This window comes from Rhinopithecus bieti, unplaced genomic scaffold, assembly GCF_001698545.2.
Source record: "Rhinopithecus bieti isolate Rb0 unplaced genomic scaffold, ASM169854v2 scaffold_23303, whole genome shotgun sequence".
In the NCBI taxonomy this organism is placed as follows: domain Eukaryota; kingdom Metazoa; phylum Chordata; class Mammalia; order Primates; family Cercopithecidae; genus Rhinopithecus; species Rhinopithecus bieti.
This window is the reverse complement of record NW_016810922.1, coordinates 899,970-925,253: the sequence shown is the minus strand read 5'-3', so window position 1 is coordinate 925,253 and position 25,284 is coordinate 899,970. Positions and strand designations below refer to the sequence as shown.

Here is a 25,284-nt window from a genome sequence, read left to right as displayed (position 1 = left end):
TAATTTATATGGAATCACAAAAGACCCAGAATAGCCAAAGCTATCCTAAGCATAAGGAATAAAAGTAGAGGAATTACATTACCTGACATCAAATTATAGTACAGAGCTATATTAACCAAAACATGGTACTGGCATACAAACAGATACATAGACTAATGGAACAAAACAGAGAACCCAGAAACGAATCTACACACCTACAGTGAACTCATTTTTGACAAAACTTCTAAGAACATACACTAAGGAAAAGACAGTTTCTTCAAGAAATAGTGCTAGGAACACTGGACGTTCCTATGCAGAATAATGAAACTAGGCCCCTATCTCTTGGCATAAACAAAAATCATATCAAAATTGACTAAAGACTTAAATCTAAGACCTCAAACTATGAAACTACTACAGAAAAACATTGGGGAAAATCTCCAGGACATTGACCTTGGAAAAGATTTATTGAGCAATACCTTACAAACACAGGTAACCCAAGTAAACATGAACAAATCATGCTGAAAATTTCTGCACAGCAAAGTATACAATCAACCAAGTTAAGAGATAATCCATGAAATGGGAGAAAATATTTGCAAACTACCCATCTGATAAGAGATTAGGAACCAGAAAATATAAAAAGTAGAAAAAAAAATCCAATAATCTTATCAAAAGATGGGCAAAATATATGAATACACATTACCCAAAAGAAGACACACAAATGGCAAATAGGCATATGAAAAGATGTTCATCATTGATAATCAGAGATGTGCAAATCAAAACTAAAATGAGATATCATCTTACTCCAGTTAAAATGGCTTTTATCCAAAAGGCAAACAATAACAAATGCTAGTGGGGAGGATGTGAAGAAAAGGGAACCCTTGTACACTGTTGGTGGGAATATAAATTAGTACAACCACTATGAAGGACAGTTTGAAGATTCCTCAAAAAACCTGAAAATGAGTTGGGCACAGTGGCTCACACCTGTAATCCCAGCACTTCGGGAGGCCAAGGAGGGTGGATCTCCTGAGGTCAGGATTCAAGACCAGCCTTGCCAACATGACGAGACCCTGTCTCTACTAAAAATACAAAAATTAGCCGGGCATGGTAGCGGGTGCCTGTAACCCCAGCTACTTGGGAGGCTGAGGCAGGAGAATTGCTTGAACCCGGTAGGCAGAGGTTGCAGTGAGCCGAGATCATGCCATTGCACCGCAGCTTGGGCAACAAGAGCGAAACTCCATTTCAATTAAAAAAAAAAAAAAACTAAAAATGGAGCTACCATATGATCCAGCAATCCCACTGCTGGGTATGTACCCAAAAGAAGAAAGGAAATCAGCATATCAAAGGGATATCTCCACTTCTATGTTCCTTGCAGCACTTATAATGGCTAAGATTTGGAAGTCACCTAAGTATCCATCAACAGATGAATGGATAAAGACAATGTGGCACATATACACAATGGAGTACCATTTAGCCATAAAAATCAATTAGATCCAGTCATTTGCAACAACATGGATCAAACTGGAGATCATTATGTTAAGTGAAATAAGCCAGAAACAGAAAGACAAACATCACATATTCTCATGTATTTGTGGGAACGAATAATCAAAACAATTGAACTCATGGCATAGAGGGTAGAAGGATGGTTACCAGAGGCTGGGAAGGGTAGCCATCAAACCATGAAAAGACATGGGGGAACTTTAAATGCATATTATTAAGAGCAAGAAACCAATCTGAAAAGGTCACATAATGTATGATTCCAACTATATGATATCCTGAAAAAGGAAAAACTCTGGAGAGAGTAAAAAAAATCAATGGTTGTGAGTGGTTAAAGAGAAGAAAGGATCAAAAGGTGGAGCTCACAGGATTTTTAGAGGAGTGAAACTATTCTCTATGATACTACAATGTTATTTTTGTCGAATATATATATTTGTCAAGTGTACAATACCAAGAATTAACTCTAACATAAACAATGAACCTTGGGTAATAGTGATGTGTCAACTGTAACAAACGTACTACTCTGGTGGAGATGTTGATCATGGGAGAGCCTCTACAGGGTTGGGAAGTGTCGGGGGGTGTGTGGGAATACACTGCACTTTCCATTCAATTCTGCTATAAACCTAAAACTGTTTTTAAAAATAAAGTAATTTAAACTAAAAAAGTAAATAGCTTTTTTTTTTCAATTCGTGAATGATTTCTATAAAAAATTTACAAACAGACAAGACAGAAAAGTTCATTGTTTTAGGAGACCCACAGTAATTAGAAAACAGGAGACATAACCAAGGTCAAATATGAAGGGTGGTATGAACCTATAAAGAAGGCAAATATCAAGAGTGAACTGACCTCAAAATGTTGAACATAGTGATATATCCCTACAATAAAATACTATTAGCATTAAAAAGGAATGAAGTACTACCAATACAAGCCAAAGCATAGATGACCCACAAAAATGTCATGGTAATTGAAAGAACAAAAGACCATATATTACATGTTTCCATTTATATGAAATGTCCAGAATACACAAATCTGCAGAGACAGAAAACAGAGTAATGGTTGCCAAGGGTTTAATGTACGGAATAGTAGCTTGGTGAGAAATGGGGAGTGACCACTACATGGGCATGGTGTTTCTTTTTAGGATAATGAAAATGTTCTAAAAGTGGACTCTAATGAGGTTTCATAACTCTGCAAATACACAAAAACTGTTGAATTTTACACATTAAGTGGGTGAATTTTATGGTATATAGATGCTAGAAAACAGTGAACTGATGTTTACATTTGCAGGTACATGAATGCACATACTACTCAGATTAAGACTAAAAAAGGAATCAAATCTGTGTTCAAATCAGGAAATGAATAAAAGAACTAATTCCTTATTCAACACTTATTCTTTGCCAGGAACTGTGCTGGGTGCTTTGTCGTACTCAAGTCCCTTTCATACCATTCTAGATAGGTAACATTTACTCTATTTTTGAAATAGAAACTGTCAAAATATTTGCCAGAGAACATACAACTAGTTAGAGAAAGTCATTGCAAGCTGGAAATCCAACTCCATTCTATTCTCTAAGCTCTCCTGTCTCCCAAAAAGAATAGTCCCATTTCTTGGGGCATATGAATTTATGCTAACAGAGGACAAAAATTAATTAAAATGAATGCTTAAGTTGTAGGCAAAGAAAAAAAATCTGTATTATCTCACATAGTCTAGATTATAAACTCTGTAAGAGGAGATGCCATGATGGCTTTATTCTCCTCTATATGTCTAGCTTCTAATAAATATCAATAAAATCTGTTCAATTAAATAAGTGAGAAAATACAAAACCACTGAAGCATAATTAACAAGAAGGGACCAAGGGCTTCAAAATGGGTTCCCATATTTTACAGTCAGGTTACTACTGTCTTAGGAAGTGTTGTTTCAAAGTATACTCTGAAGAATCATGGATATTTGAAAACCCTTCATAGAACTTGAAGCAAATAAATGAATAATTTTTCCTTTGGAAAACACCCACAGACCAAGAAAATTTGGACTGAATTTCTGAGCAACTCTGGGATTCAAAGAACAGACCATTAGAAAACAAGATAACATCCCTACGTCCAATGCTTGACCAAATGGCCTCTTCAGCTCTGATGGCTTATACAAATCTTCTCCTTAGGTATCCTAATTAGCTAAATCCTAACTGTAAGAATATGATGGTGTTAACGGACCACCCCAAGGGCATGTCCCCTTGAGTTTTTTCCTAGATAGCGAATTATTGACACTTTGCAGTTCTCCACTTACTCTAATGCTCTCCTGCCCATACCACACAACTGATAAAAAAGCCAGAGTTAAGAAGACAGTTTCCCAGCCCACTGAAACCTTAATCTTTGGGAGACAGAGCCAAGAACCTCTGCTTCTAACCTGCCAAACGAACCAATCTGAAGGGCTTATCAAAGAAGCTCAACCTTGTAATAGCCTATGATTTCACTTCTGACACCTAAGAGTCCACAATAAAGTCAAAAGAAATTCAGTAGCATTTTAAAATCACATGTAAAAAACCTTTTAGCTCATGAATTTTATCCCAATGCTACATATTAAAAAATTTTAATATTGGTACATTTTTTCTTATGTTTCCTCACAAGATACAAAAATCTTTTTGTTTCGTCCTTTGTTTTTTGTAAATACCTTGAAACCGGGACTACCCATTAATCCATCCTTTCCATGTCTTCCTGGTTCTCCCTAAAAAATAAATACATGTGCTTTAATATATTTTGCACTACTTTTCTCTTTAAAGACAGATACTATAAGATAGTTTTTATGTAAAGCAAAATATTAAGAGATTTTTTCTATCAAACTCACAGCAGGTCCAGGGAGGCCAGGGAAGCCAGCATTCCCCTTTTCACCTTTTGCACCCTGTATCGAAAATAAACACTTAAAACACGATCTTTACAATAATGTTTTCAAGTTCTAACCAAAACTTAAATAGAAAAGCTACTAAGTTAACAACATTATGTAGTAAAAATTCATGGAACTACAACTCATGTTGACTCTGCAAAGTACTATTTTACCAAGCCAGTGGATACAATATCAAGACATTAAAAATGTTGATAGATGCACAATTATCATTACAAGCATCTAAACATAGAAATAACATCTTGGCAAAATTAAAAAGCAATGAGTATTTTAAATATTCTTCCCTCAGTGTGAGGAACTAGAAAGGCCCATACCATCAAATTTCAGTGGACATGTTTTTTTTGTTTGTTTTTGTTTTTTTGATACGGAGTCTCGCTCTGTCACCCAGGTTGGAGTGCAGTGGTGCAATCTCGGCTCACTGCAACCTCCATCTCCTGGGTTCATGCCATTCTCCTGCCTCAGCCTCCCAAGTAGCTGGGACTGCAGGCACCCACCACCATGCCTGGCTAATTTTTTTGTCTTTTTAGTAGAGACAGGGTTTCACCGTGTTAGTCATGATGGTCTCGATCTCCCAACCTCATGATCTGTCCGCCTTGGTCTCCCAAAGTGCTGGGATTACAGGTGTGAGCCACCATGCCCGGCCTTCAGTGGACATATTTTTAAGCAACTACTGCTTCCTAAGGCATCTCTCACTGTAAATCTTTTTTTTTTTTTTTTTTTTTTTTTTTTTTGACACAGAGTCTTGCTCTGTCACCCAGGCTAGAGTGCAGTGGTGCGATCTCAGCTCACTGCAACCTCCGCCTCCCGGGTTCAAGTGATTCTCCTGCCTCAGCCTACCGAGCAGCTGGGATTACAGGTGGCCGCCACTATGCCCAGTTACTTTTTGTATTTTTAGTAGAGATGGGGTTTCACCATGTTGGCCAGGCTGGTCTCGAACTGCTGACTTCATGATCCACCTGCCTCAGCCTCCCAAAGTGCTGGAATTACGTGCGTGAGCCACTGCGCCCAGCCTGTAAATCTTTTAAAAGCTCAGAATGATCGACAATACAACATAGTCTTACAGGATACCATACATAGCAGTCTGCAGTCACCAGTTCTTTTTTTTTCCCCCATTGTTCTGAATTAATCCCCTAAGAAGGGTGAACAAAGCTAACTGCTGCAACACTGGGCTAGAACTCAATTCAAGTTTTCTGTTTCCATTACATTAAAAGTTCAATATGAATACTTTGTTGTATGATCTACACTTCCCTTTTTGCCATAAAATCCAGGTGATCCTTTGTCTCCTTTGGCACCCATTTCACCCTAAAAGACAAAATATAAATAGCGAATATTAAAGAAATATCAATATTGTTCTCTTAAAGAAAAAATACAGATTATAAGCAACAGAGTTTAATATGCCAAAAGCAAAACAAAATAGAAAAAAAAAATTTAAAGTTTGCTTTAAAAAGCCCTCATTTCCAGGCTTTCTAAAGAAAATTTTAAAAAATAACATTTAGTGCTATAACAGGGCTTATAGTTTAAGGCTTATATTTAAGAAAACTTGCATACAGTATAACATCAATTTTTAAATACTATAAAATCATACATTTATAATGAGACTTTAAAGGGAATTTTGTAAAGTTTTGTATAAACTAATATTAATCTTAGCCCATTGTTTACTTTATCTTTAATTATACATGAGTATTTATTTATAACACATTTGTAATATAAAGGTACTTTAAATTTGAATTTTAAAAATGGCATTGCTATATTTAAAAGACACAGATTTCTTCAACCTTTGATCCTGGCATGCCATGAAGCCCAGGAAAACCAGGAAGTCCACGATCACCCTGAAAATAAAATTGAAATTAATTAAAGAAAAACCATTCCAGCCTAAACAATATCATCACATATTCTTCAATCTCACCCTTGTCAAAATCCACTTCAAATATATCTGCAAACAGTTCAATTCATATCAGCATTAAATCCTATCTCTATGAAAAATTATCCTCACTTTTCAGGGTTTCATTTATAATCAGAGAAGAAAAGTATTTTGGAGTTAAGAAAATCTCACTAGCAATCCTGACTCCACCCTTAGTTAGCCACCATCTATTCTGAAAAAGTCTTAGGCTTTTACAGGGGAAAGACACATGAATTAATTGAAATGATCTAGACCCAATACACTCAGGAAACAGTTAACCTCTAAGGTCCTATCCAGCTCAGTAATGAAAGATTCTAAACATAAAGTCTCAACACAGACTAGGACTCTGTGGAATTTTTAAAAATTGCTTATCTTACTAATTACTCACAGAAGGTATCTGTTCATATGTGTCTATAAACATGAAGGCCCTAAGTTTTCTCCAAAAGAGAAAAGATGAAGAAAAGTCATAACAACTTGATATTTAGTAGATATAGGTTTAGTATTTAGTTCAGCGGGATATGTTGGATGGTATTGCTTTAGTTTCAAAATCTTTATTGTGAAGACACAGTAAATAAAGAACCAATGACTTTCATGGAAAAATTTGGGTCAGATTCACTTTTATCTAGACAAATTAAGATATTACACACAAGCAATTAATTATACTCCTAGCTTGTCTGGTAGACATATTAAAGATTATATCATCTGTGACTGATGTAATTTTTATAAAAGTTATTCATTCACATGATTTAAAGAGTGATATATTTATTCAAGGCTCATAGAACCCTCCAAAGGCAACATTTTTTATTCCAAAGTTCCTCATCTCTTTGAGTTCAAATCACCAAACCATATGGTTATAGCTACATTTTCCATTTTCTGCATTATCTACTGACTTCCCACCATGAACGCAGAGGATTAATCTCTCATAGCACCCAACACCTCCTCCCCACCTCCACTTCTAACAGACACAAATCCCCTTAACCCTCAATCCCCTTAACCCTCAGCTTTGGTTAAATCAGTAGTCAGGGTTTATTTTGTTAAGATTTGCAGATAAGCTAAAAATATATTCTCATTCCTCGCCTTTTCTTGCCCAAGTGTTTATATTTCTTGGAGTCAAATATTGCCATTTTAATTGTTTAGTTTCCTATAAACTTATTGTTATATTGAACTCCAAAATCTTTCCAACTTTCCAACAATCACTTCTGATTGTATTCACTTGCATTGAAAATTTCATTTTCTTTAATAAATATCTCCTAGACCTGTCTCATTTCAGTATGAATTTGATGTTCTTTGTCTCTGAGTTCATTATCTTGTTTAGGGGAATATACTATTCAATGGTTTCCTGAGAAGGAATACATAGGAGATTACTTTCTGATACCTTAAATCTCTGAAAATGTCCTTATTCTATTCATTTATATAATTGATTATAATTTCAAATTTTTAAATCAGACTTTTGAAGGCTCTGCTTCATTCAGTTCTTGAGTTCAATGTCACTAATGAGATGTGTGAAGCCTTTCTGATTCCTGATCATTTGTATGTAGTCTTTTGTTTCTTGTGTGTTTTTTGGGGCCAGGAGTGGGAGGGTAGGGGTGGTAGGACTGGTGCAGTTTTTTCCCTGAAGAAGCTTGCAGATCTTCCTCTTGTTTCCAGTGTCTTGAAGTATTATACTATTATACACTGGTGTGGTCTATAACCATCCATTATGCTAGGCACTCTGTAAGTCTTCTCATCTATTGAGAACTAATGCCCATACATGTGGACATCTCGGACTACACTTCCAAGCTCCATCCCCATCCATACATCACATAAACAGGCTCCTGTCAGCCACCTGTAAGCATAGGAATAGACATACGATTGTGCTGGAAGGTCTTTAGGAAGACAAAAGCAGGAAAGGGGACAGCAAATCCTGGAAATGGCATTGGGCTAGATTGTTCAGGGACTGCCAGAATCTAATATCTAGAATATGTTTTTTGTTGTTCTTGGTTAAAGCTCAATGGTGTGATGGAATGTGTTCTTCAGGTTCTGAAAACTCCTCACTCAACACTGAGGAACACAGCTGAAGCAGGGTCTAGCAGGGGTTCTGCCTCCCTGAGAGCATTAATGACAGGGTTTTTTCAAGTCTTCCTCTCACTATCTTGCATTAGTTTCTTCCAAGACTTTTGTTTGTTGATCTTTAACGTTCCTGTGATATTTGGTGATTCTTTATTGTCAGCTCATATGGAGGTTGACAGGAGAATCTCTCAGTGGGTAGAGTTCAATTACTCTGAACTTCACTATAATGTGGCCTGGTTGTGTCATTTCATTGGATGCTGTTCTAGATGTCAGTAGATTTCCCATAGGAGGATCTTCTATGTCTCTAGTTTATAGGACTGGCTGACAGCATCCCGGAGGCCAGACAGAAGAAGAGGAGAAGGAGGTTGCCACATGAGTAACTATCGCCAACTCCCATTGTTTTAGTTTTGTTTTGTATTGTTTTTTGAGATGGAGTTTTGCTCCTTCACCCAGTCTGGAGTGAAGTGGCGTGATCTCGGCGCACTGCAACCTCTGCCCCCCAGGTTCAAGTGATTCTCCTGCCTCAGCCTCCTAAGTAGCTGGGATTACAGGTACCCACCACAATGCCTGGCTAATTTTCATATTTCTAGTAGAGACAGGGTTTCACCATGTTGGCAAGGCTGGTCTCAAACTGCTGACCTCAGGTGATCTATCTGCCTCGGCCTCCCAAAGTGCTAGAATTACAGGTGTGAGCCACCATGCTCAGCCTATTCCCATTGTTTTAATTTTAGTATAACTCTCCCTCTTCTCCCCAGGCTAGAGACCTTCAGCTTTCTCTTCTCCAGAAAATAAACTTTTGTGTTTCTGCTACAGTGGAAGAGAGATTCACTTAGCTACACAGAGTTGAGGAAGGGATAGTGGGATTTAACTGTTCTTAAATGCACAGTCAGTCATGTTTGCATTTTTAACTCTGCTTTCACCTCCATTTTAGAAACATTGATATTATCATTTCCCGAACCTGTGGAGTATCTGTACATATGTGTACATATGAGTGTGTGTGTACTGGCCAAAAGGGGGCCTCTGTTATATAAATCAGATCTCTTCTAATTTTAGGATTCAGCTTCCCAGTATCCTAGAATGCACATAATATAGTGACTGGTGATACAACCTTGACTTTATAAACGAGAGCAACACTCAGAGAGACTAAAGCAACAAGAGGGAAAAACACAAGTCCCCAAATGAGTTTGCAGACAAGCAATTACACGAGAAAAATAAACCTCTTTCTCATTTAAACTACTGCATTTGGTCTATTTGTTATAGATCTTTGCCATCCACCTAACAAATACAAAGAATAACTATGTTTCCAGTCTAAAAGGAACCATATTTTTTAGCTTATACTAAATGCCTTTCTCAAGAATAACAGCTTCCTCTGTTGTGTGTGTGTGTATGTGAGATAGAGAGAGAGACAGAAAGACTGAGAGAGAGGTAGGGAGAGAAAAGACCCAATAAAAGCCTATAACACCCTAGAACTAACTATTCCCCAAATTCAACAATTTACTCAAACAGGACAAAAGAAAAAATAAATAAATTTTAGGGGAAGACCAAACAACACAAGAAAACTGGATGTTCTTTCCCCTACCATATGAACTCCTAATACAAGAACCTAACCCAAACTACCTTTTGAATAAATATATATTCAAAGTGTGTGTGTGTGTCATTCAAAGGGTGTGTGTGTGTGTGTGTGTGTGTGTATATATATATATAAATATATATGTATAATTTCAAATTATATATTTGGAAATTAAAATTCCAAATTTTATATGTGTATATTATATATATATTTTTTTTCCCTTCTGCTTGGAGCAGAAGGAGCGAGCAGAGTTCTGAGAGATAGAAAGAGGACTGAAGTTAAGAGAATAATCTGAGTTGACTATTTAGAAAACTCTAAATTGAGATAACCAGTTAAAGGCCGAGCTAGACTAAGATATACTATCAATAAGATGGAATTCAGCTGGGTAACGAATGCTTAATAAAACTACAGGAGAAAGAGGTAAGCTGGGATTCCCTATTAAAGCTGAACAAAGTCCAAGCTATGACTTCCATTCTCTGGCTACAAGTTATAAAAGACATAATATCCAAACTTTCCTTTACTGGAGATGGCAAACAGATCTCAGATGAAGTAGGAAGACTAGGAACATCCACTCACGTTGGGACAGAAAAAATACAAAGTCTGGACAAAGCTACTCGTACGTGCAGAAGGAAAGTTTTTAAGTATAGTAAAAAGTATAGTATCCACGTTAACATAAATTAGTGTGAGAGAGAAAGAAAGAAGGAGAGAGAGAGCAACCAGCAGCAAGTTGTCAGCGAAACTGTTGGGGAATATTGAAACAATATGTACAAAATATGGAACACAAAAAAGTATGGCTCAAACACATTATACTCAATCAAGTTATTTATAAGGTTAAATAGCAATGGATAGCAAAGAAGAGATAAAGTTGGGCCAAAGCCTATCCAGGATGGGCATATAACATAAAAGATAAATGTCTCCCATGTTGGCCTCTGAGCCACTGGGTCATCTGTTACTATAATGCAGCTTAGCCTAAGTTAATTAGTACAGTTGGAATATTAAAAATAAGAGACTGCCAAAACAACAATATTAAAATGTATATATGTCATTGGCTTTGGGGACAGGTAGCGACCAATGAAAAACAATTATTGAAGGTTGAAAAAGTGGTGTCTTATGTAAAATAGTGGTGAAATAATTGATAAGAAGCCTGGCTTGTAATAACTTGCACAGGCAAATAATGTATCAAATGAACTTACAGCTAGAGGTAAAGAACTGAGAAAACAGAATGTAAATATATATTATGAATTGACTGTTATTGGCAGTATTTGACAAGGTCCTATTTTAAAAAAATATGAGCTCAGAAAATAATTGGCCAGGTTGCAAGTAGTAATTAAAAGAAATAGACCAAGTGTAAAGACACTGGGATTGGGAGATACAATTGTTTTTCTCATCTCTAATGTAATGGGGAATACTTTTAAAAAATAAAAGTCCAGTAAAAACTCAGCCTCTTGGAGGGATGAAATCAAAGATATGGCTATTAACGCCACCCTTAAAATCTCTGAGTCCATTAAGAGGAGGTTCAATAAATTCTGTCAAGCCGGACAGTGTGGCTCATGAAAAGTAAACAAAGGGTGTAGTGGATGCCTGATTAATTTAGGTTACCTATTATTAAGTGTAGAGAAGGAGCTGTGATCGAAACAAGATTGTGAATGCTGCTATTGGCTGGAATCAAAAGTCAAAAACATAAAATTGCAAATACACACACTCATATACATATACTATATGCTGTTGAGAGAGTTATTATATAATACCAAAGGAACCACCAACCTGAACTAAAAGAGACTCTGCCTGTTTGAGATTTAAAATGAAAACAAAGTTACCCTGTATTTGCACTATTTTAATAGTTTTCTGGACTACCAACAAATTTAGACAAATATAGAAATAAGGCTAAAATAAAAGGAAGAAAATTATTTTAAGATTACACCTGTAATGTGTCAATAGATCTCATAACCTAAATGAGTAAGAGAAATGAATTCACTCGGTGCTTTAAAATATAAAAAATAAATAGCTTTTATATATATAATATAGCCAATATGAAAATATTTTAAAGGGCTCCATTTATAATAAAATGAAAAGAGATGAAAAAATTTAGGTTAAAATAAAATTGGGTAATGCTCAGGACTAATACCAAAAAACTCAAGATTGAAGTAAAAAGAAAAGTAAGCCATAATCTTGAATAGCAATTGGAGAGTTGTCAGTGCTTCTAAAACTAATCCATATGTGCAAAGGAATCCTAATTGAAATGTGAATAGCAATTTCTAAAAAACTGAAGGAAAGATGCTGAGCTTTATCTGGAAAAATAAGTATTCAAAAATAGCCAGGAAAATTTTGATTATAAAGAATAATGAGGAAGGATTAGCCCTGCCAATATTAAGTCAGATCATGAAGTGACAATAATTAAAACAATTCTGCAGTGGAGAAGATGTAGACAGGTCAATGGAATAGAATGAAAAGCCAAAACACCAGGCCCAAATGAAAATGGAAAATTAATGGAAATAAATGTAGAAAAAAGTGGTATTCCATGAATACTATGGCAACTGGCTATTTATTTAGGAAAATGATTTTATAAAATAAGAGTGCTCATATGGTTTTGGCTGTGTCCCCACCCAAATCTCATCTTGAATTGTACCTCCCACAATTCTCACTTGTCATGGGAGGAACCCAGTGGGAGGGAATTGAATCATGGGGGCTCATCTTTCTCCTGCTGCTCTCATAATAGTGAATATCTCACAAGATCTGATGTTTTTAAAAATGGGAGTTTCTCTCCACAAGCTGTCTCTTTGCCTGCTGCCATCCATGTAAGACTTGACTTGCTCCTCCTTTGCCCCCACCATGATTGTGAGGCCTCCCCAGCCACATTAAACTGTAAGTCCATTAAACCTCTTTCTTTTGTAAATTGCCCAGTCTCAGTTATGTCTTTACCAGCAGTGTGAAAATGAACTAATCCATTAATTGGTACCAGTAGAGTGGGGTGTTGTTGAAAAGATACCCAAAAATGTGGAAGCAACTTTGGAATTGGGTAACGAGCAGAGGTTGGAACAGTTTGGAAGACTCAGAAGAACACAGGAAAATGTGAGAAAGTTTTGAACTCCCTAGAGACTTGTTGAATGGCTTTGACCAAAATGCTGACAATGACATAAGACAATGAAACCCAGGTTCAGGTGATCTCAGATGGAGATGAGAAACTTGTTGGGAACTGGAGTAAAAGCAACTCTTGTTATGTTTTAGCAAAGAGGCTGGTGGCATTATTCCCCTGCCCTAAAAATTTGTGGAATTTTGAATTTGAGAGAGATTATTTAGGGTATCTGGCAGAAGAAATTTCTAGGGAGCTAGGCATTCAAGAGGTAACTTGGGTGCTGTTAAAGGTATTCAGTTTTATAAATGAAGTAGAGTATAAAAATTTGGAAAATTTGCAGCCTGATAATGTGATAGAAAGAAAATTTCATTTTCTGAGGAGAAATTTAAGCTGGCTGCAGGAATTTGCATAAGTAACAAGCAGCTGAATGTTAATCTCCAAGAAAATGGCAAAAATGTCTTCAGGTCATGTCGGAGGTCTTCAAGGCAGCCCCTCCCATCAAAGGCCTGGAGGCCTATGAGGAAAAAATGGTTTCATGGGCCAGGGTCAGGGCCCCCTTGCTCTGTGCAGCCTAGTGACTTGGTGCCCTGTGTTCCAGCCACTCCAGCCATGGCTAAAAGGGACCAAGGTATGGCATGAGCCATTGCTTCAGAGGGTGCAGGCTCCAAGCCTTGGCAGCTTCCACGTGGTGTTGACACTGCAGATGCACAGAAGTCAAGAATTGAGGTTTGGGAACCTCCACCTAGACTTCAGAGGATGTATGGAAACGCCTGGATGCCCATGCAGAAGTTTGCTGCAGGGGCAGGGTCCTGATAGAAAACCTCTGCTTGGGCAGTGAGGAAGGGAAATGTGGGGTTGGAGCCCCCATACAGAGTCCCTACTAGGGCACTGCCTAGTGGAGCTGTGAGAAGAAGGTCACCATCCTCCAAATCCCACAATGGTATATCTACTGACGGCTTGCACCACACACCTGGAAAAGCCACAGATACTCAATGCCAGCCTGTGAAAGCAATTGGGAGGGAGGCTGTACCCTGCAAAGCTACAGAGGCAGAGCTGCCTGAGACCATGGGAACCAACTTCTTGCATCAGCGTGACCTGGATGTAAGACATGGAGTCAAAGGAGAGCATTTTGGAGCTTTAAGATATGACTGCACCACTGGATTTCAGACTTGCATAGGGCCTTTAGCCCCTTCGTTTTGGTCAATTTCTCCCATTTGGAATAGGAGTATTTATCCAATGCCTGTACTCCTATTTTATCTAGGAAGTAACTAACTTGCTTTTGATTTTACTGGCTCATAGGTGGAAAGGACTTGCCTGTCTCAAATGAGACTTTGGACTATGGACTTTTGAGTTAATGCTGAAATGAGTTAAGACTTTGGGGTACTGTTGGGAAGGCATGATTGGTTTTGAAATGTGAAGACATAAGATTTGGGAGGGAACAGGAGTGGAATGATATGGTTTGGCTATGTCCCCACCCAAATCTCATATTGAATTGTAACTTCCATAATTCCCACTTGTTGTGGGAGGAGCCCAGCAGGAGGTAATTGAATCACAGGGCGGGTCTTTCCTGTGCTGTTCTCGTGATAGTGAATAAGTCTCACGAGATCTGATCATTTAAAAAACAGGAGTTTCCCTGCATAAACTCTTTCTCTTTGCCTGCTGCCATCCATGTAAGACGTGACTTGCTCCTCCTTTCCTTCCACCATGACTGTGAGGCCTCCCCAGTCACATGGAACTTTAAGTCCATTAAACCTCTTTCTTTTGTAAATTGCCCAGTCTCAGGTATGTCTTTATTAGCAGTGTGGAAACAGACTAATACAAATGCTCATCTGACTTTACTCCAAAACCAAAATTTCACGGTTAAAATAAAATAATAAAATTACAAAAATAAAATCATCAGTAATTATAATCAACATGCTAGAATGTGCAATCTTTCTATTTATATACAAAGATAGGAGGAAAAAAAGAAGAAAAAACTACTTTACATGAAAATGAAAATTTTCTCTATGGTTAAAATTTCAAAAACCAAGTTAAAACACATAATACAACCCAGAAAAGATATTTTCACACACACAAACAACAACTTACGAAATGCATATAAAATCAATTTTAAAAGGATCACAGCCCAGTAGAAAAATAAAAGATATGAGAAAATCGGAAAATTACAGAGAAGTAACACAATGCCCCCAAAGTGCAGGTCAAGATACCTTACCCAACTCACTAATAAAGCAATGAAAATCAAATCAGTATCATCTCTAAATTATACTGGTGAAAATAGAATTTAAAAGAAAAGCAGTGCTGATAAGAATGTGAGGAAGGATATTTTCATACACTTGTTGAAAGAGAATCAACTTTCTGGGAACTCAATAAGCAATTTAAATCAAAGTTTAACTATGAAATTAACACTTTGATCCAATAATCAGTTTCACTTCTGAGAATTTTCCTGTTGATAAACTCATGAAAACTACTGAGAAATATATCCAGAGATGTTTCTTACAGTCTTATTGGTAATACCAAAATAATAAAATAAATAAAGAACCAAGGCAATCTTTCTTAGAGATTTTTTAAATTTTATAAAACAGTCCCGACATTGTATAGCTATGATTAACCTTTTCTTTACACTTCCTCTCATGAAGTCTTTCCAATTTTTAACTTTCCTTTAAACTCCTAGAGAATTTTATTTGACTTTCTTCTTTGGCACTTAACATTAACTATCTTGAAATACAATTACTTTGTGTTATATCCTTTACCAGACTCCAACCTCTTTGAGGAAACAATTCATCCATAACTCATTCCTTTTTTTTCTTGGTACAACTACTATTTACCAATATCCAGATTCCTCTCCACTGTCTGGCATATGGGAAATCATACTTACCTAATCTGTTAAAATCCATGTGGTTTGCACAATTTGCTCTAGTTAATTAAACATGAATGGTAGTGATTTAAAAGCCAATGTTTGATTCTCTCTACACCTGCCACCATAATTAGTCATGATCTAGATGGTGAAATTTATGTTAATCTGAGTCTCCCTGTGAAGACACGGGAAGCTCCTCACTGCTGCTGATAAATATGTAGTTTGATGAGCAATAAACCTTTGATGTTTTAAGCTACAAGCATTTGGGGTTTGATTGTTATTGTAGCATAAGCTACTCTAGCCTACCTATTGTCTTGCTTGTGATTAATAATAATTTGCTGAATATACAGAATGTTTTCATTTCCCAAAACACAGTCAACACTCCTGAGTGCTCAAAGAAAATTTCAATAAAACAAATATTTGGGGGAGTCACACTCTTGGTCCTATCAGAGTTTACAAGTGATTAAAGTCAAAGAGAATCCAAGATAGTAAGATAATTCCACTTCCCAGAGGCTGCTTTCCAAACCTTTCATGACTAATATAACTTTGATGAGCCTGTCCATCTTTTGAGTCTATCTAGAGTCATAGTCTTCAGTCAGGTCAAGATTATTTTTGGGGCCAGCAAAAGAACATGAAAACTACTATTTTTTAAATTCATTAAAAAAAAGTCTTCGTGTGTGCGTGTTTCAAATTCACAGAATACTTTGCCCAGTAGCACAGATATATAATTTTTATATATGAGGCTACGTGTCTAAAAGTCTTTTACTGCAATACATTTTGCAATTTAAAGGTTTGATGACCTATGATATAAAATGAACTATCCCTCTTCCCTAGAGAGAAATGTAGTCCATGAACACTCTAATGGCCCAGTCAGCATGACCGTGGGTACTCATCCATCTGCTCCCTCCCCTGCCTATCTTCTTGGCTCCTGACAGGCATTCAGGGATTCTTCTCACAGTGCAAGCAGTAGACTAAAAGAGGCACAAGTCACGCAGTGAAAAACTACTCTGGCCAAAGCAGAAAAATACAGGGAAAAGAAAGCCAGATTGGGATCAAGGTATTTTATTTCAATCCCCTAGATCCTTAAGTAACCTTACACAAATGACTTAAGCTCTTCATTTTTCAGTTTTCCAAAATGTAAAATAAGGATAATTTACTTCACAATTAATATAAAATGAGCACAATATGACTTACTGTACTAACCCCACAGGACTTTTTGTGAGGATTTAATGTGAAGGGGATTGCATATGGACAAAATCGATGCAAAACATATCCAGGAATAAAATAGAAAAAGGTACGCACCACAGTAAAACTCTGCAAGCACCCAATACATAAAGTTTTGTACAGATCTGCTGCTTCTTTTCCATTCAGGAAAATAAAAGCAAAACAACAACAACAAAATACAAATCCTAAGTCTTACACAAGCTCAGGCAATAATGACTTATGGGAAACTATTTTAATCTACTAAAATAATTCCTCTCTTTAACACAGTGATGGGGATTCCATTTGAGGTTTGGGATTACCATTGAACTACTCATGCCTACAAAAGAAATAGATTTCCGAACTTCTACTACTGAGTCTCTGCAGTAGTTTCTCAATGACCATACAACAGAAGATATCTAAAGAGAAGATAAAAATCGAGTTTAGAACCAACAAAATATAAAGCATTCTACAAAAATTCAATAAAAGTTTTAAGTTTCCTTAATAATACCAGTAGAAAAAAAGGGGAAAAAAGGACAGAAGAGGAATAACAGCCAATAAATAAGGCAAGACATGAAATTAATGGTTCTTCATAATAAACTAAGATGTTAAATCCATTATATAGCTTTAAAAGAAAAAAGGTTGAAAGATCAGGAGATAATCAAGATTACAAAAACAGTCACATAATTAGTTAAAACCTGAGCACACATAAGTCAGCACCATGTGTACAGGAAGGACACTCAACAATGCCTAATATCAGAGAATACTTAGGGAGGGCAGAGCTACTGCTGCTTGGGGAGAAAATCCTCTAAGGATTTTTTTTTTTAAAGGAAATTGCAGTTTTGCCATTGAAAGTAATGGCAAAATCGCAATTACTTTTGCACCAACCTAATAGTACCACCACTTCTATAAAAAGTAGAGATATTTGTTTTCTGAAAACCCCTGATTGTAACAACTCCAAGTTTCTCCAGATTCAGACGAAGCCAAATATTTTTTGGAAAAGAGATTGTGCATATGTGTATGTCTGTATTTAATATTCTTATTATTTACTATAGTAATCAATCATATCAATAATTATTACTGTAATTATAAAATATATGCACATATATTTTATATATACATTTATACCCATATATGTTTATACTTCTTAATATTACAATAATAAAATCTCTTAATGAGGAAGGGGAAGAGGACAGGGCTGAATCCTGGAGGCACCCAACATTTAGAGAATGTGTGGAAGAGGAAGAGAAAGAGCCAATGAGAAAACACGAAAAGGTAACTAGTGATGACAAGGAAAAATCTAGGAGCATGCAGTATCCCAGAAGCCAAGAGAAGAAACTGTCCCAAGAAGGAAGGAATAGTCAACAATGTCAAATGCTATAGAGACATACAACAAGACAAGAAGAAATAATTGAAAAATACTGACTACTGGATTTCAAAGATGGAAGACTGGTGATCTAAATATGCAGCAGAAGGTTGGGATGGAAGTCCTGTTAGAGTGGGTCAGAGAGAGAAATGGGAGTGAAAATGTACAGGGAATAAAGGCAAACCTTTTGGAGCACTTGTACTACAATAAGAAACAGGGAAATGGCCTGGTAGCTAAAGGAAGCTGTGTGGTAAAGGAAGTGGGGGAGGTTTGAGTGGTTTCAAATGGATCATCCTTTAGGCTATGGGGAAAATTTAACCAGAAAAGAAAATAACCAATGACACAGAAGAGAAGGGCTAGTTAATAACAGAGAGCAATGGAGAAAGATGGGATCCAGAGTGCAAAAGGAGGCCTGTGGACTCCACATGGACACTTCGCCCATAATAAGAGAAGGAAAGGCAGAATATAGGTACATATATGGGTAGGAGGGTAGACATAGTGGGAAGACATTTAGGGAATTTCTGTCTGATTTTTTCAGATGCAGCACTTCAACAGAGAGAGGAAGGATAAAGGAAAACTCAAAGATATTTCCAAAAATTTTGCCTTAATTAATCAGCAGAATGGTGACCCTAATAACAAATCATCATCATCATCAGATGATCATCATCACTATCATCACCAATTGATAGCAGTTAATTTAGGCCAACAACATGCAGGCCCTCATTTAATCTTCACAAAAAGCCTATGCAGTAAGTAATACTATGGCTTCCACTTTCTAGATGATAAAAATCAGGTTTAAAGAGATTAAGAAGTGTGACTTGGGAGATAAGCAGTCTGAATTCAGAACTAAGTCTCTAATCTATGGTCTGTAACTGCTTTAAAGCCCCAAATCTCATACACATGTACACATGCACACACACACACACACACACACACACACACACGTTTGGGCATGGTGTTATCAGAAAATCATATGGGTAGACTCTCCCTGTTTTGGTAATTTTTGTTTCTTTGGTCTTCAGAAACACTGAAAGAAGTAACACCACTAACATAGTAAGTTTTAACTTGTTATCTCTAACATTTTTAAGTTTTTTGACCCGTGTTCTCTCAAAATACATATTGGAGTTCCTTGGTTATGACTGACTCTATAACAGAAATCACTGTAAAACCACTTAGGTTTTTTGATGTTGGAGGCCCAGAAGTAAGGAACTTTCTTCAGGTAGGGAAGTCTTACCCACCATATGAGGCTCCAGTCTGGATGCTGAGGACAATGGGAAAGTGAGGCTTTGAAGGGACCACTTAAAAGTTGAATGTACTAACAAAGAAAATCTATAGTTTTTCCAGTAATACCCTAGATGCAATTATGATATTTTATTTCTTAAGCCCAGAAAAGTCAAGTAATGAGTTTGTACAGAGTCTGGATAGGTTAAAAAATAAATTACTTATACTTCCTACATCTGTAAACTTGAATTTGCCATAGAAAAGTTTCATACTCAATTTGAAAATTCACAAATACATATCAATTAACCAGCATAGCCTAATGTGAGTTTTAACAAAAAAATAGTTCTCCATTCAATTTAAATATATTAGTTTTTTAATATTGAGGAAGTATTTTAAAGCATTTAAAGTATTTTTTAGATTTCAAAGAATAGCTTTAAAGCATGTAATAAAATGAGTCACCAACTGAAGACTATTTGCTGAGTAAGTATTCCTTTTGATTTTGTAAATTCAGGAAAAAAAATCCTGCAAAATCTATATATATTCTATTGTGTGATATGTGAAGAACAAATGTTAAAGTCAGCAAGAAAGCACATCTAATTTCAATTATCTTAAGTGGAAATTCCTACTGTAGGAGTCTTCGGAGAAAATCCACAAAATGGAAATTATTCTGGGAAAATCTCCTAATGGGGAACAGTATTGTGTGGAACAATCTTCCAAAGGCCACTGCATGATGCCCAGAAAATTATCCAGCACTGCCACAAGTCGAAGTCACCTCAGGGGTATGTTTTTTAACCCCTCATTTCCAAAAATCAAGGAACCATGTTATAAAGGAATAATCAAGGGAAAACCTTCAATTAACTTACTAAATTATTTCAGCTCTGGGCAAAAAACTCTCGGAAGCCACATGGAATGTGAGGCGGAAACTTGGAAGGTAGCACGTGGTGATTTTAGACCCACAATGACTATGTCAAATCAGAGTTTAACCCCAACAGTGAACTTCAGACAACAGTCAACTCTGAATAAAATCCATGACTGGTCTGAAAACAGAGACCTTGCATAAATATACGTCTTATTTATCTTATCCAGTAGAATGTATGACGTTGTAAAATTTACAGACCTATATTTAAAAGATAACACAATGACCCAAAACAATAGGGCAGTTAGCATAAGATGCCACTAATAGAATTACTGTTATTCTTTTATTTTAAAATAAGGAACATTTATTCCCACAAAATTTAGTTCAATTATTTTAAGATGTACAAAAGAAATCCCCTTTTATGTTAAGTGTGTAAAACTCAACTAAAGAATGAAATCAGTATATTGGAGAGATACCTGCACTCCCATTTTATTGCAGCACTATTCACAGTAGCCTGGACATGGCCTCAACCTAAGTTCTGCCAATGGATGAATGGATAAAAGAAATTGTGGTATTTATACACAATGGAATACTATTCAGCTATAAAAAAAGAAGGAAATCCTGTCATTTTCAACAACATGAATGAACCTGGAAGACATTTTTTTTTGTTGTTTTTTTGTTTTTTATTATACTTTAAGTTCTAGGGTACATGTGCATAACGTGCAGGTTTGTTACATATGTATACTTATGCCATGTTGAGCGAAATAAGTCAGGCACAGAAAGACAAATACCATAACATCTCACTTATATGTGGAATCTAAAAAACGTGATCTCATAGAAATAGAAAGTAGAGGGGTAATTACCAGAGGCTGGGGTGGATGGGAGGATGGGGACTGGGAAGACATTGATCAAAGGATACAAAATTGAAGTTTGATATGAGGAATAAGTTCAAGAGTACTTTTGTACAGTATGGTGACTATGGTTAATTATTGTGTTACATATTATTGTATTATGATTACTGTATTATTAAAAAATGCTAAGAGAGTGGATGTAGTGTTCTCACCACAAAAATGATAACAACTATGTCAAGTTATATATATGTTAATTGGCTAGATTTAGTCATTCCACAATGTATATATACTTTTAAAAAGTGTACATGGAAAATATATACATTTTTTTCTGTCAAATATAAATTAAAACACTCAACTAAAGGGGAAAATAATATATTTATTCATTCATTCAAACATACATATTTCATACATTTGTCCCCCAAACCAGGCTATTTCTGAGAAGATAGATAACCATGATCCAGTAGACTAGAAGGCAGGTGAGGTGGCTGGCACATGGTCTCCTTAGAACATGTGTCCCCACCCTGCCAGTGCAATCAATCTCCCTTCACCTGAAGAAGGTCAGACTGTTTCCTATGATATTTCCAGAACATGACTCTATAAGATACGTCCCATGCCTGTGGCCTGGCCTCCTCCCTACTCTCTCTATAGATTCCTCTATCATTTAAAACTGGCAGAGATTGTTTAGTGGCTAAAAGTCTTATAGAGGCCCAGGGCCACTTAGTAGAAAAGAGGATTTTACACTTCTTCTTTGGTATTTATACCAACTATTTCTTCTGCTTTACCTCCTCTAATTCTCCCTATAACTCTGCCTTTAGTCATACAATTTTTTCTCTGCCTCTTTTCCAGTAACTAACTCTTCTATCTGCCCTGATGACTGCTCTCACCCATGACTTGCTCATGACCCAATGCCAGCCCAACCTATGCTACATCGCAACTACAACCATGCTAACTGATAAGTAAAACAGAACCACAAAAAGAACCACTTATTTAAGAGAAACCCTGTTCCAGAAACCATACAGTGTAGTTTTCATGTATTATCTCATTTAACCCACACACTAAACCTATTAAAAATTCCCATTATGTAAATGAAGAAAATAAGATTCAGAGACATTAAGTAACTTGCTCCACATCAAACAGTTTGAAAGGAACAGATCCATCAGACTTGAGATGGTACTTTTAACAGCTATAATTTTATGTAACCAACATAAGCAGCCATATACTCATAAAATGGATACAGTCTAGATCAGTGTTTCAGATGTGAACACTGCACATTATTAACACTTGTGTAAATTCTAACAAAGCAAGAATTTTGCAAGGATGACAGTTAGAAAATCATTGTAGGTTTTTATCATGGGCAAACGGCAAACTGCCTTCAAAGACTTTGAAAATAAGATTGTACTTTAAGAATTAACCTAACAAATCAGCATGGGGATCTGAGCAAATATAACTGGGCATCTTGATCATGGACCAGCCACCAGAACCAGTAGGTGCTGACTGGATCCATGGGAAAGTACTAGCATATTTAATCAACATATACTTCATAGGAAGCTTGGCGAATCTCAGAGTTGTAAAGAGTCAATAATAGAAATGTTATCTGTATTCACTGAAGCCTTAAGGGTGAAGTCCATTAAGGCTGAGCCAATAGGCCACATGCCAGATAGATACCTATTGTGGAGATGGTCCCTTGGGTATTGGGCTATCTGGAGTTAACATAATAACATATTTCTTTCACATAACTCACTCCTCTAAGAAGGTAACTCCCTGTGGAGCTTAATCACAGAGAGAGAACATGGCATAGGGCAATGCCAATGTCTGTTTCATTTGATAGTAGTCAGTGATAACTTCTTTTATCCAGTGATAAAGCCTTCTCTAAGCTTTATTGGCTAATAGCCACTGACAAACTTCTGAGCCCACAAATCTTAGAATTCACCAAGATAAAGACTACTGAATGGAAACCATCATAGCTAACATCCTTTATCTTTGAGGGACTAATACCGTTGACTGCATTTTTGTGTGTGTTTACCTTGTCACCATCTCGCCCTGGTTCTCCTTTATAACCCGGTAGTCCTCGAGCTCCCTAAATTAACCACAAAATAAAATTTTGTTAATTATCGGTTTTAGTTTACTAAAAATAAAATTTATAAGATGTATAGAAGTGGATCACATACTTGTATTCCTGGAGATCCTGGAACACCTGGTGTCCCTGCAATTCCCTGATATCCCTAAAGAACAATTAAAAAAGAAAAACATTAATATTTCATATTTACCGAGAAGTTCTTCATTTCAGAATTCACTCTTATCTCATTTCTCACGCCTAAAACTTCACTTACAGACAACTCCAAAATAATAAAGTGTTAAATGCTTAATAAGGAATTCATACCCTTCGATCTTTACGAAATCCTTTAAAAGTATATAGGGTCCTAAATATTTGTAAATTAATAAAATATTTAGAAAATCTTAAATTAAGAGGAGAGTTAATGTTCACAATTTCTTAAGAAATGTACTGGATTTATTAGAAATATATTCAACATATCCAAGAGAAAAACACTTCAAGAGATTGGAGGATTAGACAAATGTGTATTTATAAACCACCTAATTAATGACCATCTGAGTTAATCTCTAGAATAAATTAATAACCCTTGATTAATATTATTCTTCAATCTTTACTCATTTTAGAAAGCTGCTGATGTTAAATGTAAGAAGGTGGTTATGACGTATCCCCATGGTCCCCAAGGCTGGGCTGTTTGCTTAGGGGAGGGGGATGAGAGAAGTCATTCTCATCCCCACTGCTTCTTAGACATCCCTCCTCAAAAACTGGAACTTTGGTAAAATAGCGCAATTTGTTTAGACAGAGTTGAACTATTTATTGTTCGTTTAGCACATGGCAGCTAAAGTCTCCAAATTAACTTGTAGGTCCTAAACATTTATCTAGGTTTCTTAGGGCTGATTGTCAGATTAACAGACCACCTGGCACCTACAAACATAATAACCACTATCAAATTCCATCTTTCTCATATTCTGTATTCAGATTCCATTTTTCTTAGATCTTATTGTTTGGATACCAGTCTCCATTGTCAACTATGTTAACACAGATCTCATTAATGTTTCCAATTACATCTTCATTCATAAATCTAAAAGCTTCATTTCTATGCGGCTATTCATGGGTGTCTGCACTGGTCTTTCATATTCATCCACTCACCTGTCAATACATTTTTAACTGTAATGTTAGAGACATCATAATTCCGTTTTTCTATTCACATTTTCAAATACCCTTTATAATATTCTTTGCTACCTCTAGTAATGAGTTGTCTCTGAAAGATCAGTCTTTTTTTTTTCTCCTTTTACATGCCTTTACATTTTCTATTGTGTAAATTGCCTTCTCAGTTACTTCCAGAATGACAATGACTATACAATTTTTTTGTTTGTTTGTTTGTTTTTTGAGATGGAGTCTCACTCTGTTGCCCAGGCTAGAGTGCAGTGGAGTGATCTCGGCTCACTGCAAGCTCCGCCTCCCGGGTTCACGCCATTCTCCTGCCTCAGCCTCCCTTGTAGTTGGGACTACAGGCACCCGCCACCACACCCAGTTAATTTTTTGTATTTTTAGTAGAGATGGGATTTCACCATGTTAGCCAGGATGGTGTCGATCTCCTGACCTCATGATCCGCCTCAGCCTCCCAAAGTGCTGGGATTACAGGTGTGAGCCACCGCACCCAGCTGACTATACAATTTTTTTTATCACCAACCATCATCTTTTCTTCATACTCTATTCAGTTCTCATAGAATATATTGTTATGATTTCTCCATTACTTCTCAGATACAAACTTTTTTCTTGCGTCTCTTTGCCCAATCCTTAACCATTGCACTTCACCAGGAAACAATGAGTCTGATTATCAACCTCTCCATACTCCAGACAAAACAACGTGCATTTTTCCAACCCATCATCTACTCTCTAGACTAGCACTGTTTCCGTCACTGAATTATGAG

At 36.4% G+C, this 25,284-nt stretch overlaps 1 protein-coding gene across 1 annotated transcript in view; it reads right to left on the bottom strand.

Annotated features, from left to right (window-relative positions):
• The window catches only part of COL21A1 (collagen type XXI alpha 1 chain), a 203,160-nt gene that overhangs the window by 63,544 nt on the left and 114,332 nt on the right, over nt 1–25,284 (bottom strand). Inside the window, exons 11-16 of the mRNA XM_017893237.1 lie at nt 23,469–23,522; nt 23,324–23,377; nt 6,136–6,189; nt 5,609–5,662; nt 4,307–4,360; nt 4,133–4,186 (exon numbers count right to left, since the gene is read on the bottom strand). Of these exons, the coding sequence (XP_017748726.1) occupies nt 4,133–4,186; nt 4,307–4,360; nt 5,609–5,662; nt 6,136–6,189; nt 23,324–23,377; nt 23,469–23,522 (324 nt within the window). The remainder of the gene's footprint in view (nt 1–4,132; nt 4,187–4,306; nt 4,361–5,608; nt 5,663–6,135; nt 6,190–23,323; nt 23,378–23,468; nt 23,523–25,284) is intronic.